The 17,196-nt window shown below is 45.8% G+C and overlaps 1 protein-coding gene and 2 pseudogenes across 1 annotated transcript; 2 read left to right on the top strand and 1 right to left on the bottom strand.

Moving 5' to 3' along the window:
• Positions 1-3,139, bottom strand: part of LOC124672709 — a 5,009-nt pseudogene extending 1,870 nt beyond the window's left edge.
• Positions 3,140-5,162: 2,023 nt separating this feature from the next.
• Positions 5,163-7,303, top strand: LOC124672708 (cytochrome P450 72A397-like). Its single transcript, XM_047208891.1, has 4 exons — positions 5,163-5,684; positions 5,828-6,072; positions 6,416-6,800; positions 6,878-7,303. Exons 1-4 carry the CDS (start codon positions 5,163-5,165, stop codon positions 7,301-7,303), a joined length of 1,578 nt encoding a protein of 525 aa, XP_047064847.1.
• A 5,956-nt stretch (positions 7,304-13,259) lies between these two features.
• Positions 13,260-14,499, top strand: LOC124672706 (annotated as a pseudogene).
• The last annotated feature ends 2,697 nt before the right edge of the window (positions 14,500-17,196 follow it).

Here is a 17,196-nt window from a genome sequence, read left to right as displayed (position 1 = left end):
TTGCTTGAGAGGGATATCTTTGACCTCTTCCTCCCTGAGTTCGATAAACCTTGGGTGATCCACTTAAGGGAAACTTGCTACTGTTCTACAAACCTCTGCCCTTGGAGGCCCAACACTGTCTACAAGAATAGAAGCACCCGTAGACATCACTCTCCTCGTCCAAAGTTTGCTGAATCTTCATGGCCAGATCGGGCCGCGCCTTCCTCAACGTGTGCAGGTATTGCACCTCGGCTTGCTCCAAGCTACGTAGCCGCTGAACCCTACGCTTTTGGGAGTGGCTGAGTCCATCAGGACACCACCTTGGCCGGTGATATCTGTCCTCTTCTTCATCTTCTGACTCCTCAAAGTCTTCATCTTGAGATGACTCAGCTCGCTTGTCTACGTGGTGGGAGAGGCCCTAGACGCTTGAAAACTGAAACTTCTCCTGCGTCCTTCTTCTGCCGTCTACACTCCGGGCAGTTGTCGATTGTGGGCAATCGGCTCATTCCTGTGTCCCAGTAGTGCTTAAAGAAAGGACAGTCCCAGTGTCTATCCATGTCTTCCTGCTCCCTTGACCTCCCCTTAGCGCGGTGCTCATATCCTTTGTCGTCTCTATCATACCAACGACGTCTTCCATTGTCTACGTCAGACCGATGATGTCTCTCGTCATCTCTGTCGTACTGCCGACGTCGGTCATACTGATACTCATATTTGTTAAGGAGATGCGTGGAGAGTGGTCGTTCATATCGCACGCTTCTCACTTGTTCCTCGGTGAGGTACCGTCTGTCATTATATCGGGGACGGTCGCGTGGGTCGGCCTCCTCTTTTTCCTTGCCGCGGGAGTGACTGCTTTCTTCTTTATCCTTGCCATGGGGGCGTACAGGCCCTTCCATGTTAACATCGAACGAGAAATCTAGCCGACGCCTCGCGGAGTGATTGGGTTCCACCATGTTGACGCCAGGAAACGGCTGCGTGTCCACTTTCATGGCGAACTGCCCAAAGAGCAATCGGCCTTGTTCTATCGCCGCTTGGATCTGCTGGCGAAACCCCTTGCAGTCATTGGTGGTATGGGTGAACGAGTGATGCCACTTGCAGTACGGCCTCCCGTTCATTTCTTGCGCCGTGGGGATTTTAGGCGGCTCATACAGGAATTGGCAATCGCCAGGATCGCCTCCATCCTTGTAGACGACGTACGCCGGTGAACCCTGTGGCTGCGGGGCCGCAAGCGGGAATGGTAGCGGCGGTTTGATTTGGAACGGTATCTCTCCCTGGTGAGTCCCTAGGGTAGGTCCTGACGGAGAATACTGATGCTTCATGATTTCCTGCACCACACGAACCGCAACGCGCTCGAAAGCGTTCACCAAGCTCTCGGAATGGCGGTGTAGAGAATGAGCCACCATGTAATTAAGTTCTCGGCGCGAGCTGCGGTGCGTTCCTCCGAAGGGGTAGACAGGTCCACTTCATCCGAACACCTTCAGGGGAGAACCCCTTCCACCTTATGCCATGTGAACGGGTCCTCATGAAGGAGCCGATGAGATCGGCTTCTAAGATGGCTTTCATCTCATCATATTTCTTCTTTTGCTCTTCAGGCAGATCGGCGTACGTGGTCGGTTCGCCCACCACCTCATCGGCGGCTTTTGACATGGTTGCGGCGGATGTCGACGTAGTTGTTGTTGTAGAGTGTCCCACCGGGCATGCCAGAATGTGTTTCCTACCAAAACCCACCGGCGAGCAGCGACGGGCAACACGGAGAGCCGGGAGGCTCCCAGGACTGCTGGTGGTCCCTGGTCCCTCGGGCAACGGCCCGCAATGCTCCGGCACACGTCCTGGCGTTTGCGAGGGCGTGCCACCTGACCTATACCGGGTCAGGAAGGTGATGGATTGCTTCGACTAGTTTCCTGCATGGCAAATACGTAAACATTAAATACGAGCCCCGATTGGCTCTTAGGTTGCCCTGTGGATCGGCTCAAAGAGCCGATTGCCCCATGGTTCACGTTAGATTTATAATGACATGGGGATCATGCTTTATCGATATCAAGCTAAACTAATCTAAGATAGTCTAGGGTTTTCACCGCATAACCGGAACATCCTACGCGTAGTTGAGCCTAGCAGATACGTAAGATGATGGAAAACCAGCCCTAAAGAGGCCTAAAAACCAACATGAAGTTGATCCCCGGAACAATCCCTCTAGGGCTTAATAAACCACACCTTACGCACTACCGGATCGTTCAACCCGTTTATAAGGCCTAACCATGCGGATATCAAACCAATCCTTGAAGAACAAGGAACAACTATAACGGATTAGATCTACTAAATAAAGAACAAGCAAGATGCTGCCCTTACACCTAAGATAGGTGTAAGGGCAGCCAGATATCGAGGGGTAGCGTAGCTAAGCAAGTACATCGTGAAAGCATCGATGTCAGCCCCAAAACATCTAAGATAAGGGTGTTGCTCTCCATCAAAAAGGCTTCAGCACGAGCAACACCAATAACGAATAAATGGATACTGCCTAGATCGCAAGATGCGATCTAGGCAGCATGTTGCTTACCCGGGAGAAACCCTCGAAACAAGGGGTGGCGATGCGCCTAGATTGATTTGTTGTGAACGTGATCGTCCTCCTTTCTCAATAGCCCTAGATACATATTTATAGTCCGTGGACTTTCTATCTTAGGAATAATCCTAGCTGCGTACGACTAAAGTCTATCTCTTAATTCTAAATCTACCATAATATACAGATACACGGGCAATCTAGCCCAAATTTCCGTACAAGGCCGTGTCAGAGACACTTCGTTCGCATGTCCTTTAAGCCCTTCTTCGATCACGGCCCATCTTCAGACTTGGTTAAATTCTGGTGATAACACGACTACGCAATATCTTCATGTCCAGCCAATGCTCACTGATGCTCAACCAAATTCTTCTGTAGAAGTTTAGACATGTTGTCATCAGTGACTTCAACATTCATATGCAGATACTGCTGCCAGGTTGATGCCTAGAGATTGGTGTAACCAACCGCTGTGCACCGACATCTGGTTGGATTGTGCTCGTGGAGGATGGAGGCCGTAGCAGAAGCCATGGTATGCATCGTCGTCTCAGACTCGTCGTCGGAGGGGGAGTCAATGACCTCACTGCAGAACTTGTCGAGCGTCTTCCACATGTCCATTTGCGTGGGTAGCAACTACAGATCAATGGTTGCACACAATAGCGCCCAAAAAATGAATTACGGAACCTACCGGCACAATTGACAGAATAGATCTTTGGCGACGAGGCCGGCCAGCGCAACCGGCAGATATTTGGCCACCAAAGACGCCACAAATACAGTCAAGAATCTACCCCGCTTCGAATTTGATCTTGTTCTCCAGCGCGGCGAGGCCCAAACATGCGTTGGGTACTACTGCGGTGCTTTCTCGGGGTGGGTTTGGGATGGCGGCGTCGCCCTAGGGCAACAATGAAGGGAAGGAGGAAGCAAATCCGTGCGGTCAATTTCGTTGTCCCTGACGTGCGGGTCTGGGTTAGAATACGAGGACACTCGGCGTGACCGCGCAACGTCCACCTAGAGGCATCCGAGGCGCATATTTAGGTCGTGTTTGCGTCTCCGCGGATAGCCCGGTCACTCTGCCTCGCGCCGCTGGGTCTGGGTGTAGTCGCATTTTTTTACCGCGCGGTCGCAAACGGTCGCTGACATAGGCATCCCTAATGGGCCTGCCAAAGATGGTACCCGGGATTTACTGAAGGCCCACAAGTCGAAGAACATGAAGTTCGAAAGCCCAATTAGTTGTCAAGGAAGATAGAGTTGTATTAGGAAATATAGAGACTTGTAATTCTACGGGTTGAACTCAGAGAGTTTCCCAGAATCTGTAAACTTGTGTAACACGGTACCCTCGGCTCCGCCTCCTATATAAGGGGGGTCGAGGGACAAAGAAAGCATCGAATCCATTGTCAACATAACCCTAGTTTCTTAATCGTCGAGTACTTTTCGGCTGAAACCCTCGAGATTTACTTGCCCTCTACTTCCAACTAAACCCTAGTCTACAATCCGTAGGCATTGATAAGTTAATCCCTTGTCAGTCGCGGAGTCGCAAACGGTCGCTCCGCGTCCATTTGCGTAGCCCTGTTGGAGATTCCCTGACGCAAAGTGACCGCAACGTCCGTTCAGACGAAAACATGGACCACGCATCCATTTTTCATGCATTGCCCTTCTCTCTCACTCTTTAATTAATTTCTTTCCCATGTGCTGGCCAATGGTTGCCACACGAAAGACATCTTTTACTCTCTCTCCTCTGCAATTACTGCATGGTAGACCACTTGCGGTCAAAAAAATGGTTCTTACCGCTGAAGTAGATGCAGACACATACGAATATGTAACCATTTTTCGTGCCCTTGCCCAACATAACCAGACATAAATCGTATCCAAAATGTGCCGGGCCACTGGAGATGTCCTAAGGCACACAACAATTATTATCCAAAAGGTCTTACAAAGTATATAGAGCATATACAACACTCAACCAAAACAATAGAAAATAGATGGTATCTTTACTCTTATTTTGCATCACTAATTCTATTATTAAGCTGTTACCTTTATGCATCATTAATCCTATTTTTAAGCTGCCAACCAAAGTACCAAACAAATAGAACATATCTAGTGTGCCTTCTCCAAACGGTTGCACCCAAAATTCAATGATGCCCGCGCCTCCACTGGTTGAAGCCAAAACACAGCCAGGGTGTGGCTCTAAGGGTGACCTACAAAAGTGAGAAACTCTTGTCTTTGTTAAAAATAATAGAATTTCGACCGCTGCATACAGCATAGATTCTTGAAATATATTCTTTTACATGAATTTCTAGAGGAGAACTTTGATTAGATTGTGGCGGAGTACTATGTTAGTGCTAGATTACTCTCATGGGATTATTATAGTACATATGTTGGCATCATCAGATCATCCTTGTCTTGGAACACCGTTGATTGGTGGCCTGTCCCATAGCCATGGCGTCATCGCCCCTAATTTAACCAATCGAATTTCCACCACAATTTCTTCTCTACCAAGTTCCTTAGGAGCAACGGCACTGACCAGGTACTATATAGAAACTTATCCAAGTGGGACAATCTCTATATATCGTGACCATCTCTAGCATATCCATTCAACCGAATCAGTTCACTCGTCTCATTTCTCCTAGTTGCCAAGAGAGAAATGGTCCTTAGAGGAGCGTTGATGAGTAGTCCAGCTTCACTGCCATGGAGCTTCCTGGTATACGGCACCCTGAGCTTTGTGCTTCTGTGGCTGCTAGATCGGCTGTGGTGGCACCCGCGGCGGCTTGAGCGGGCCTTGCGCGCACAGGGGCTGCGCGGCACGTCGTACCGCTTCATCAGGGGCGATCTCATCGACTATGCACGGCGGACCAGGGAAGCAAGGTCAAGGTCATTACCGTTGCGCTGCCACAACATAGCCCCCCTCGTCGGGCCGCTCCTCCACGACATTGTCCAGGAGCACGGCAAGACGTGTATATCTTGGTTTGGTGTGTTTCCCAAGGTGACCATCAGCGACCCTGACTTGACCAAGGAAGTGCTGTCCAACAAGTTCGGCCACTTCGAGAAGCTCAAGTTTCCGGCGTTGTCCAGGCTGCTTGCTGGCGGCCTAGCAATATACGAGGGCGAGAAATGGGTCAAGCATAGGAGGATCCTCAACCCCGCCTTCCATCTCGAGAAGCTCAAGGTACTTCTAATTGTTTGATATGAGGTGCTTCAGTCATAGGCTTGAGATGATACTTGTATACTGGAATTAAGCGTGTGATTTCCTTTGAAGATATATTAAGTTCATATATGATTGATCCTCCCGGCGTATCATTTAATTTGCAGCTCATGGTGCCAGCAATTTCTACATGCTGTGGAGAGCTTGTCAGTACATGGACGCGATCCCTTGGTTCAGATGGTACTTTTGAGGTGGATGTCTTCCCAGAGCTCCAACGACTCACTGGAGATGTCATTTCTCGCACGGCGTTTGGCAGTAATTACCTTGAAGGCACCAGGATATTTCAGCTGCAATCCGAGCAAGCTGAGCGCATCCTAGCAACGCTTAAGAGGAATACCATTCCCGGTTACTTGTGAGTCAGCACCTAGTACTTATATACTAGTTAAACTTCATGAACACGTGCTCATATCATCCTTTCCATTTTACGGTGTGTTCATCCTGTCAAACTTTCTGCCAAAAACTATTTTGCCAATATGCAGCTCTAGTTTAGTTTAAAAACTAGCATTAATTAATCAAAATCGGGAATACTGATTTTTTTTTCGGGAATCTGATTTACAGTTTGGAGACTATGTTTTGTCGAACTATCTTAAATAATGAGAGTTGCTGCATGATTAAGAAAATTTCCAAGTGCTGTGAGTGATTTAGTACCACTACTTCGTATGTGCTAACAATTTATTGTGGGCCGGTATTAACAGGTCCTTGCCCACAAAAAACAACAGAAAGATGCATCAAATTAACAGCGAAATTGAGTCCATTTTACACGGTCTAATTGAGAAAAGAATGCAAGCTATGCAAGAAGGAGAAAATACCAAAGATGACTTACTCGGCTTGATGCTTGAGTCAAACATGAGGACCTCAGATGAGGATGGCCAATGGATCTCAGGAATGACCATTAAAGAGGTCGTGGAGGAATGCAAGTTGTTCTATTTCGCAGGAACGGAAACAACATCAAAATTGCTCACATGGACAATGACCGTTCTAAGTATGCATCCGGAGTGGCAAGATCATGCAAGGGAGGAGGTCCTTGGCGTATTTGGAAAGAGCAATCTTGAGTACGAAGGCCTTAATCGACTCAAAAGAGTGAGCAGTGTTCTTTTATTCAATTCAATTGTTACTACAATGGATCATATAATTGGATGCATAATCTTGCAATGCAGGTGACCATGGTTCTTTACGAGGTGCTCCGGTTGTACCCGCCTGCTGTCGGGCTCATCAGGAAAACGTACAAGGAGATAGAGATTGGAGGTGTTACATACCCCGCTGGTGTGCTCATCGAGCTTCCCGTTATATTAATGCACCATGACCCAGATATATGGGGAAGCGATGTGCATGAGTTCAAGCCAGAGAGGTTCGCCAATGGGATCTCCAAGGCTTCCAAGAATCCTGGTGCATTCCTACCATTCGGTTGGGGGCCACGGATCTGCATTGGCCAACAGCTTGCCTTGATTGAGGCCAAGATGGCCTTGTGCATGATCCTTCAACACTTTGAGTTTGAGCTCGCACCATCATATACTCATGCACCAGATAATGGAAATATGATGCGTCCGATGCATGGTGCACAAATTAAGATCGAGGCAACTTAGTTATCGGATATAGACCCACATTATACATACTTGTTTCTTACTACATAATTCAACATACCTAACCATGTAGTAAGGCATTATATATCGTTGAAATTAGCTTTTTTATGTCATGCGGCCACACGGTACAATTTCGGGCTTCTTTGGTTGTATGCTGGTTTAACCTGATTTGCCTTAATGCAATTTGCAGCTATTTGCTTGTTTGTACGAGGCCTCGGATCAGGTGCACACGATGCTTAAAGCACCTCTCAGTCAAACCCTTGGCGGTTGCTCCATTGGGGCCTATGCAAGTTTGTTAGAGACGAGCACACGAGGTGGTCCCCACTAGCACTAGCCATGCAGAATCGATACAGGGTGTGCACGGGGCATGATTCCCTCACCTTCCTCTACCTCTATGTCTCATCTTCCAGATTTACCTAGCTCCTAGTTCTTTTTCAATAAAGAAAATATATTAATATCGTGGATATAACAATTACACATATCCTCTACAATAGCAAAATTCCCAAAGATAATATGGATGCACACATCCCTAAAATGGAAAGAATAAGAAAAGAAAAAATCCCGCTACAATGATCAATCCCTTGTAGCTGCAGCACAAACCACCGCCAAGACAACACCCAAAGTCCAAATTCTCCAAAAGCAACGTCTCCAAGAAAAAAAACAATACATAAATGCCATCGTTACCCAATCATAGATCTTAGGTTTTCACCCTGGAGAAAGTCCGCGCTCTAAAAGTACGACCTTCTAGAAGACCATTGCCAGGCATAACAAATTAAGGTCAAACATTTGGTTTTTACCCTGAAATATGACTATACACTCGTCATGTGATGCCACCCCCACTTTCTAATGTTGCCGCTATAAAACAGAAATCACCAAGCAAAGTCGTAATCGCCTTGAAGACTCGGTCCACCATTACTAGCCCTCAATCATCTTGACATTCTCCGTCACTATCTTCACCATGGAAATCGAAACATAGACATATCCAATAATGTCAACCGACAACGAAGCTTCATGCCATGCCCTCATCGAGCTCCTAATTCTATCACAAGCTTACTGAGCCAACACTTCTATTTGTGATGGTCACTACACGAAAAAGGACCTCATCGACAAGGTGAATCAATTCCCGTGACCGAATCCGGGTATCATCAATGTAGATTTGCATTTGTCCATCCCTAGTTCATGTAGATCAACTTTGTGGAATCTTCACGCACGGTCGATTTATTCCAAATTCCTCAAAGATGTAGCTTTGTCTCGGTGCTCCGCACAATTTCCATGTTGGAAGGTTTCTCTTTTCAGCAACAAAGCTAATTCATATGTGACAACCTATACCGATGGCTTCATAACCTCGACATGTGATACGTCTCAAACGTATCTATAATTTCTTATGTTACATGCTACTTTTATGATGATACTCACATGTTTTATACACATTATATGTCATTATTATGCATTTTCCGGCACTAACCTATCGACGAGATGCCGAAGAGCCAGTTGCTGTTTTCTGCTGTTTTTTGTTTCAGAAATCCTAGTAAGGAAATATTCTCGGAATTGGACGAAATCGACGCCCAGGGTCCTATTTTTCCACGAAGCTTCCAGAATACCGGAGGAGTTACGAAGTGGGGCCACGGGGCGCCGCCACACTAGGGCGGGTCGGCCTACGGGGGCCCAAGCGGCCCTAGCGTGTGGGGCCCCCGTGACGCCTCCCCGACCTGCCCTTCCGCCTACTTAAAGCCTTCGTCGCGAAACCCCCGCATGCGAGAGCCACGATACGGAAAACCTTCCGGAGACGCCGCCGCCGCCAATCCCATCTCGGGGGATTCGGGAGATCGCCTCCGACACCCTACCGGAGAGGGAATCATCTCCCGGAGGTCTCTTCATCGCCATGATCGCCTCCGGATCGATGTGTGAGTAGTCCACCCCTGGACTATGGGTCCATAGCAGTAGCTAGATGGTTGTCTTCTCCTCATTGTGCTATCATGTTAGATCTTGTGAGCTGCCTATCGTGATCAAGATCATCTATTTGTAATGCTACATGTTGTGTTTGTTGGGATCCGATGCATATTGAATACTATGTCAAGTTGATTATCAATCTATCATATATGTTATTTATGTTCTTGCATGCTCTCCGTTGCTAGTAGAGGCTCCGGTCAAGTTGATACTTGTGACTGCAAGAGGGGGTATTTATGTTCGATAGTGGGTTCATGCCTCCATTAAATCTGGGACAGTGACAGAAAGTTCTAAGGTTGTGGATGTGCTGTTGCCACTAGGGATAAAACATCGATGCTTAATGCAATTGTCTATTGTTTGCAACTTAATACTGGAAGGGGTTCGGATGATAACCTGAAAGTGGACTTTTTAGGCATAGATGCATGCTGGATAGCGGTCTATGTACTTTGTCGTAATGCCCTGATTAAATCTGATAGTACTCATCATGATATATGTATGTGCATTGTTATGCCTTCTTTATTTGTCAATTGCCCAACCGTAATTTGTTCACCCAACATCCGTTTATCTTATGGGAGAGACACCACTAGTGAACTGTGGACCCCGGTCCTATTCTCGTACATCTGAAATACAATCTCTCGCAATTGTTCTTTACTGTTTTTCGCAAACAAACATCATCATCCACACTATACATCTAATCCTTTGTTTACATCAAGCCGGTGAGATTGACAACCTCACTGTTACGTTGGGGCAAAGTACTTTGATTGTGTTGTGCAGGTTCCACGTTGGCGCCGGAATTCCTGGTGTTGCGCCGCACTACACTCCGTCACTAACGACCTTCACGTGATCCTTGACTCCTACCGGTTCGATAAACCTTGGTTTCTTACTGAGGGAAACTTGCTGCTGTACGCATCACACCTTCCACTTGGGGTTCCCAACGGGCGTGTGCTTTACGCGTCATCAACATGTCAGAACAACTTCATGATTTTTTCACCCGTGATTGACCAATTCCAAATCCCTCAAGGTAGTACCCCCTCCCATGCCCCCCCTGGTTTTCAATTCCTAAAATAACGCGTATAAATTGTTAAAAAGTCAAGCATGCAAAAATCAACCAACTTTTATAAAACTGTCAACCTTTACAACGACAAATCAATCTCAATAGATACACCACAATTGTTTTTTCCATATTGCACCTCTAGAGTACTACAATTTTAAATAGTTATTTCTATATATATACTCAATCAAACTAAACATTGCTTGACCTCAAAAGAAATGTATAGGATCGAGCCTTATTTGGGGAACAAAGTTAGTATCTTCCTATGACAACCAACACAGTCAAACTTAACATTGACACAACATCCATGTAAAAAATATATTTCGATCACTAGAGTTGTTTATCCCATGATAACCAACACCTACGTCTTCAGACCCTCGACGTCTGAGATGGAGCACACATGTTAATCATTTTTTAAATTCATTTGAGTAGTGGCTTCGTGTCCTTGTATTCTGTAAAACATCACTCACTATGACGGACTTGCTCCACAGATAACACTATTTTTTTGTGCGCACTTTGTGCTCACTCATGCACATCCAGGAAAAACTTCTCAATCGGTCACACATCTCCAAATTGCCTCTAGGCCAAGCACGCTTAACATCAATTTCTTTGAAGATGACCTTCCGGAAAAGAAGATGGATCTTGTTGGTATGAGTATCCCTATTAAGCCCTGGGATGGGTTATCATATTACCAGAGCTATCTCGCGCATGAAAATTATGATTTCTCACATGTCTGGATTCTACTTCCACTCAGGAGATGGAAAGATCCCCAGGCCCTTCACAACACAAATCGGGCCTCTTTCAGAGTCTTCACTGAGATCACAAAGCCAACACCCCCAAACCATCTATGAGGTGTTGGCCTTCAAGAGTAACAATCACCTGGACTCGCACTCAAACAAAATAATAAATCAAGAAGGATATCCAAAACAATGCAAAAAAATGTACATAAAAGTATAGTGCTGTAATATCTCTCCCTCATCGGTCACCAAAAATAACTCATACAATGAAGGGATTGTAGAGAAAAAAAAAATCAAAAGGTAATAAATACTCCTAGGTCCAAACACAACCTTTGCACTTAGGATAGAGCTGAATAGAACAGGAAAATCATATCAAATGCTTCCTCCTGTTTGGGAAGAAGACCCATTTTACGGGTCCCTCAAGATATGCCCGTTATGCCCAAAATAGGACACGTCCAGATAGCTACCCAAACATCTAGTCATTTGGGCCATCCAGGGCCAGAGTCTAGACCAGGTTCCAAGCGAGCCCATAGAGGTCCTAGACTCGTCGGGACCCTCGTCCAGATATTCAGGCAAACAAAACAACAACCACAAAACACGTGATAACTTTCTCATATGAAATCCAGTTTTGACAAATTTGGGCTTTTTTTTGGAGCCAACAAAAAGAAATAGGTACTCACATAGAGAACCACCCAAAATAAACTAAAAAGTTGGATTGAAAACACGTGAATGCTTAAGAACTATATGAACAACGTGATAAAGCTACCCAATGAAAACCCATTTTTATTGTATGGGTATCAAACCTATTTCGTTCTCCCGCCAAGCACCTTGAGACTGCAAAACTAGAAAAATCTAACAAGGGTGTATCTTTAACTCGAGGATTCCGCTTGAGATCAATAATGACGTTCATTCTTGTGTCAAGATTGGATCCTTTTCTTGATCACCATCACTTTGTGAAGACTCATAGTTTGCATTCCCATGATTCACTATGGTAAATTTCTCACTCAGTTCTTAACAAGTCCATGTTCACCAAATAGACGACAAGTTTCAAGCATATAATCTATCTAGGTGCTTATCTTTAACTTTCTCTTCTCAACCATGATGATCGTCTATACTTGATTCAATAATCACATGAGCTATATGGAATCTTCCTTTTTTTAATGCAAAACCCATGAGTGACATCTAATCCAAATAGAAATACCGAACACATAGTTCATGGGTTAGTCTACAAAGTGCAATTCACAATTTCGTACCATACCACTAGATCAATTGATCTCATCTCGTACATCGCTTATGCTTGTGTGCTGATATTCTATAACCCAATCCTCGTACTTCACTTTGATCAAAATTTCTCTTAATTATTCACTAGCTTGATCTCTTGAAATTGATAAGGAATTATTCACTTCACTTTGTTGCTCCAAGACTTAATCACCAATGATCCAGTCATCTCACTACCATTCTCTAGTTTCACCATGAGCATGATTGGCCATCACACCTCTTCATGCTCTATCATAGTGTCTTGAGACATATAATGAATTATTATTCACTTGAATAACTTGATTCAAAACTTGGTCAACCATGTCTCAACTAATGAGCTCACCATAAACTTATCTCGGAGCTATATCTTGAATTCTTCCCTGCTTGTATCCATTCACTCAAGATCTTGATTCTCCATGGCCCAACTCGTAATCCCAACCATGACAAACATTTGAGTTTCTCTAGATGAATTTTGTCTTGTTCATTCTTTGATCTTCGTATGAACTTCATCATGTATACCATATTTGGTTCACTACTAAAACCACAATCTTGGTCCATGCCTCAGTGCCCCTTCACTTACTTCCGAGAACCCCGAATCATCGAGTTTATTTTACATCATCGGTTGGAGATGTCCTTCTTAAGCACAAACTTCTACTCCGAGACATCTACTGTATAACATATGTTAAAAGTTGCTAAACAGGCGGTTCAGATACCAAGATGAATGAATGTGTGCTTCAAAAGCTTATTTCCCTTGTTCACACGATCATGTCCCTGGACCCTGGCCAAAGCGGCAGAGAGGAGATTAGCCAGTGCCAGTAGGTAGGGAAGGTTGGTGAGGCCGCGCGGCAGTTCGACTAGGAGGTGATGGCCATGGTTTAAACACCAAGAAAACGCAGCTGGAGCCTGCAAGCAGAGCCTTGCGGTTGCAGGCCAAGAAAGAGGGAGAGGAAAATCCTCGAACAGCGAGATGCTGCCGCGCTCCCACTCACACACGGCGCGGCGGCGCTCCGGCCTCGGCCCGCAGCTCTGCGCCGTCGCCGCGGCGCTCCTCCTGCTCCTCTCACTCGCCGTCCTACACTCCCGCCTATCCTCCTCCTCGCCCTTCCCCCTCTCTTCCTCCTCCCGCTCCTCCGCCTCCGACTCCGCCGCCACCAACTCCACCGCCCTCCTCGCGGACGACGACGTGGACGCCGTGGCCGCCGCGCTCGACCCCGACCTCACCCTCACCACCACTACCGCCACCGAAGGGGCCGCTGCCACCAACCCCGACGACGACCGCATCGATGAGCTGGACGTGCTCGACGAGGACGACTCCTCCGCCGCCACCGACGCAGCGGAGGACGTGTCCGCCTCGGCGACCGCCGGGTCCCTCCTCTGGGACCACGCCGCCGGCGTCGCCCGCCAGCCCTTCCGCCTCCCCGCCGCCGGCGACCCCCGCCCGTAGGGTTACCCCACTCGGATTTGATCGCCGCCGCCGCCGCCTTCGGATCCGACGACGAGCCCGTGGATCTGGAGCTGCGGGTGGAGATCTCGTCCATCAGCGGCGTTGAAGACGCGCTACTCCTCAAGCCCGCCTCCGGCCGCAGCGAGACGCCGCTCCGCTCCGGTTGGGCGCGGTGGCTGGAGGGGAAGGCCGACTACCTCCGGCGCGATCGGATGCTCCGCTCCAACTTGGAGCTCCTCAATCCTCGCAACCACCCCTTGCTCCAGGACCCGGACAGTCCCGGCCTCACTTCACTCACCCGGGGCGACCGCATGGTGCAGCGGATGCTACACGCAGAGATCGAGAAGGACTCCTCCGTGAATTTCGGGCGCCGGAGCCTCCAGTCGGCCGACAATGAGCATGGAACAGGAGCCACTGTGAAGGAAGAGCCATCAGAGGGTAGGAGGTGGGGATACTTTCCAGGGAGTTGATCCACATTTGGGGTTCTCCGACTTCATGGAGAAGTTCTTTGAGCACGGGAAGTGCTCCATGAGGGTGTTCATGGTGTGGAACAGCCCGCGGTGGGCATACGGTGTTCGTCACCAGCGTGGGCTTGAGAGCCTCCTCCTGCAGCACCCTGACGCATGCGTGGTCGTGCTGTCCGGAGACACTGGAGCTGGAGGCCTTCCAGGAGTTTGTGAAGGAAGGGTATGTTTCCTACCCTGCTCATATGATGGTGCTTCTTTTACATATAGTTTCATTTTGTTTTGCGAATCACAGATGAAGGGGTACAAGTTTCTAGTGTCCATATAACTAGTGTTTCGTAAATCAGATGAACTAATTTCAGTAGCTAACAGTGACACGAACTGTAGAAAGATCATACTTCCAATGTAAAAGCATGGATTAACTAGGATTTCATAAATCAGATGAACACATATTAGTAGCTAACAGTGACACAAACTACGGATGAATCATACTTCAAACGTAAAATCATGAAGTAACTGCGATTAGAACCATTTAGTGCTGCAGATATTTTTCCTATTTAGTATGTTTACCGGTTGTTGAGGAATGGGTTGGGTAGACTATTACAGTCACCTATGTTTGCGTGCATAGATATACATATACTAACTACTGAGTAGCAACTTTGCTCAAGGGAATATAATCTCTACCGTTGCAATTCTAATCCCATCACACGGTCATTCTCTTTAATACATTAAAGATGACATATTTATGTTCGGTATTGTAGTCACACGTCTCCAGGATATTGTCTTCAGTGTTTTATTACGTCTTAGCATAATAGAAGCCTGCTGTGTTCCGGTCCTCCTGGACTATTCCAGAGGAACTGAGAACAAAGTAGTTGCTGAACCCAAAACCCCAAATCTTCGAATATCCGACAGTAGGAGGACATGGGATGATATGGTAGTTTCTTGTGCTTAGGTGTACAGATTTGGTTAGTGCCACATAAGATTATATTAGTGTTTAAAGAATCACAATCAGTTTCAATAATTTCAGATTAATTGCACTGTGAAAAAGGCTCTCGTCTATTGGATTATCACTTCTTGGCTCTGGATTCAGTTTACATGAAGTGATGCCTGAACGTGTCATGGGTGAATGATACACATCTGACCCTATTTGAGTTGATTAACTTTCTAGAATATCACAAATGATGCACCTAGGCTCTTCCTTAATCTTGCCAACATCGATCTTTGCTGCAATTTTCTCGTTTTCTGAATTCACCCCCTTCAAAAGGTAAACTGATGGTTGTAGTCCGCATGCTTTAGTTCAGCAAGATTCATTCTCTACTACTCAATACATAATCAATGGTCTGGAGTCCCAAGAAACATTCTAAAAAGCAACACACAACTAACATATGCGTGTTCATTCTGGATTTTCTGCTGCAGTATTTTTGTAAATCATGCAACATGTGACAAATTTTATGTGGTAATATATTGGAAGCCCTTTTGTTGAACCCTTTATTAGGAAAAAATGTTTTCTTTTTGTACTGATGGAGTGTTTCCTATATGTACAACTGGCTACCCAATAACTAAAGATAGCATTGAGTATTAAATCATCTAAAATAATGTATCATCTGAAGTTCCCTACCTTTTGTATCAATGGCCGCTGTCTTTTGGTGACTTGCTGCTTGATTACCACACTCGAGTTTGAGATCTTCCAAATAGTCATTGGATCTTATAAGTTATAACACCTTGAACTCAGATTTGCTAATCTTTCATGACATGGCATATGCTTTCTATAATTTTTACCATCCCTGGAAGAAGTGTCTTCTGTCCCGAAACGACACCCTTCTAGGATAGCATCTATACCTGTGTTGTAAACGTGTGAAGCATAAGTTACAATTGTTACGACCCATGAGAACAATGGCATGGCATATTCAGAATTCAGTAGACATTTTCAAATAGTTTTGATGGAATTTGTTTCCTATTTAATTCTGTTGTGTATTCACATCTTGTCCAGTCATACGGATATGGGCACACAATCCTACGCCAACAACATCTGAGCAGAAAGTCCACACTTGCCCGCTAGGATGATTAGTAGTTTCCTTTTATCCGCAGTTAGAATCCATATTTTATTTCTTAGGGCCAGTGCCTATAAAAGGGTACACCATCTATCTTTGAGTTCAGGGTATGAATGAACAGTGCTCTACTCTGTAAGGTTCTATTGTATTCTTGATGACCATTTTAGAACAGTTTCCCTCTTGACCAGTGCCCTCCTTCTAGCTCCCTTCAGCTTCAATGTATCTCGTACGACCTCTCGCCAACACATGTTTACCCTTTGTGAATGTCCACAACTACCTGTTTACATGGAGACCCCAAGTCAAGTACTGCGTTTTGTTTCCCTCTCCACTGAGTTCTTCCTCCATTTTATGTTGTCCATATCATCCTCTTACACTGTAAGAATGCCCACATACTTCATGTTGCTCCCTCTGCGTCATCTTTATATGGTTGCCTGCAGTCGAGCAACAGATATACCGAGCTCTTGGACAACTTGCTGATTTACTATGGCCATGGTTTTTGAGTCGCTGTATAGTCGCCGAGCCGTTTCTCAGAAACCACGATTCACGACTAAACATCGACTTATGGCGATTGTCATATGCAGCGACTTTCGTCGACTAATCACTAAGTTGCAGGGTTTGCGATTCAATTTTGAGCCACGACTCAAAAAACTTGACTATGGCTTATGTGCACCATACACCATCATGATTAACACCTTACTCGTACAAAAATATCTTCTATACTTGTGTTTGTAATACTGATGCAAATTTTTTAACTGGAAGATCCTTTTAGTGATCTCTCCTTTTATCATTAGTAGTTTTTCCCTGGTAGTTACAGACTGTTATTTGTGGATATTGAAACATTATCAGATTTGTGCTGTTAGCAACTTAGTATCTACCTACAAATCATGCACCCTCAGTTGACCCCTAGTAAATTACAGAATCAAAGCTAAATTTTCTATTTGCTTA

The sequence above is a fragment of the Lolium rigidum genome, chromosome 7 (genome assembly GCF_022539505.1).
Source record: "Lolium rigidum isolate FL_2022 chromosome 7, APGP_CSIRO_Lrig_0.1, whole genome shotgun sequence".
NCBI classification, from domain to species: Eukaryota; Viridiplantae; Streptophyta; class Magnoliopsida; order Poales; family Poaceae; genus Lolium; species Lolium rigidum.
The sequence above is the reverse complement of the archived record's forward strand: the minus strand, read 5'-3'. Positions and strand labels throughout refer to the sequence as shown.

Coding starts and splice junctions, on each gene's coding strand:
- LOC124672708 (XM_047208891.1), top strand. CDS start 5,163: ATGGTCCTTAGAGGAGCGTTGATGAGTAGTCCAGCTTCACTGCCATGG. Junction 5,685..5,827: donor TCCATCTCGAGAAGCTCAAG/GTACTTCTAATT, acceptor TTTAATTTGCAG/CTCATGGTGCCAGCAATTTC. Junction 6,073..6,415: donor AATACCATTCCCGGTTACTT/GTGAGTCAGCAC, acceptor CGGTATTAACAG/GTCCTTGCCCACAAAAAACA.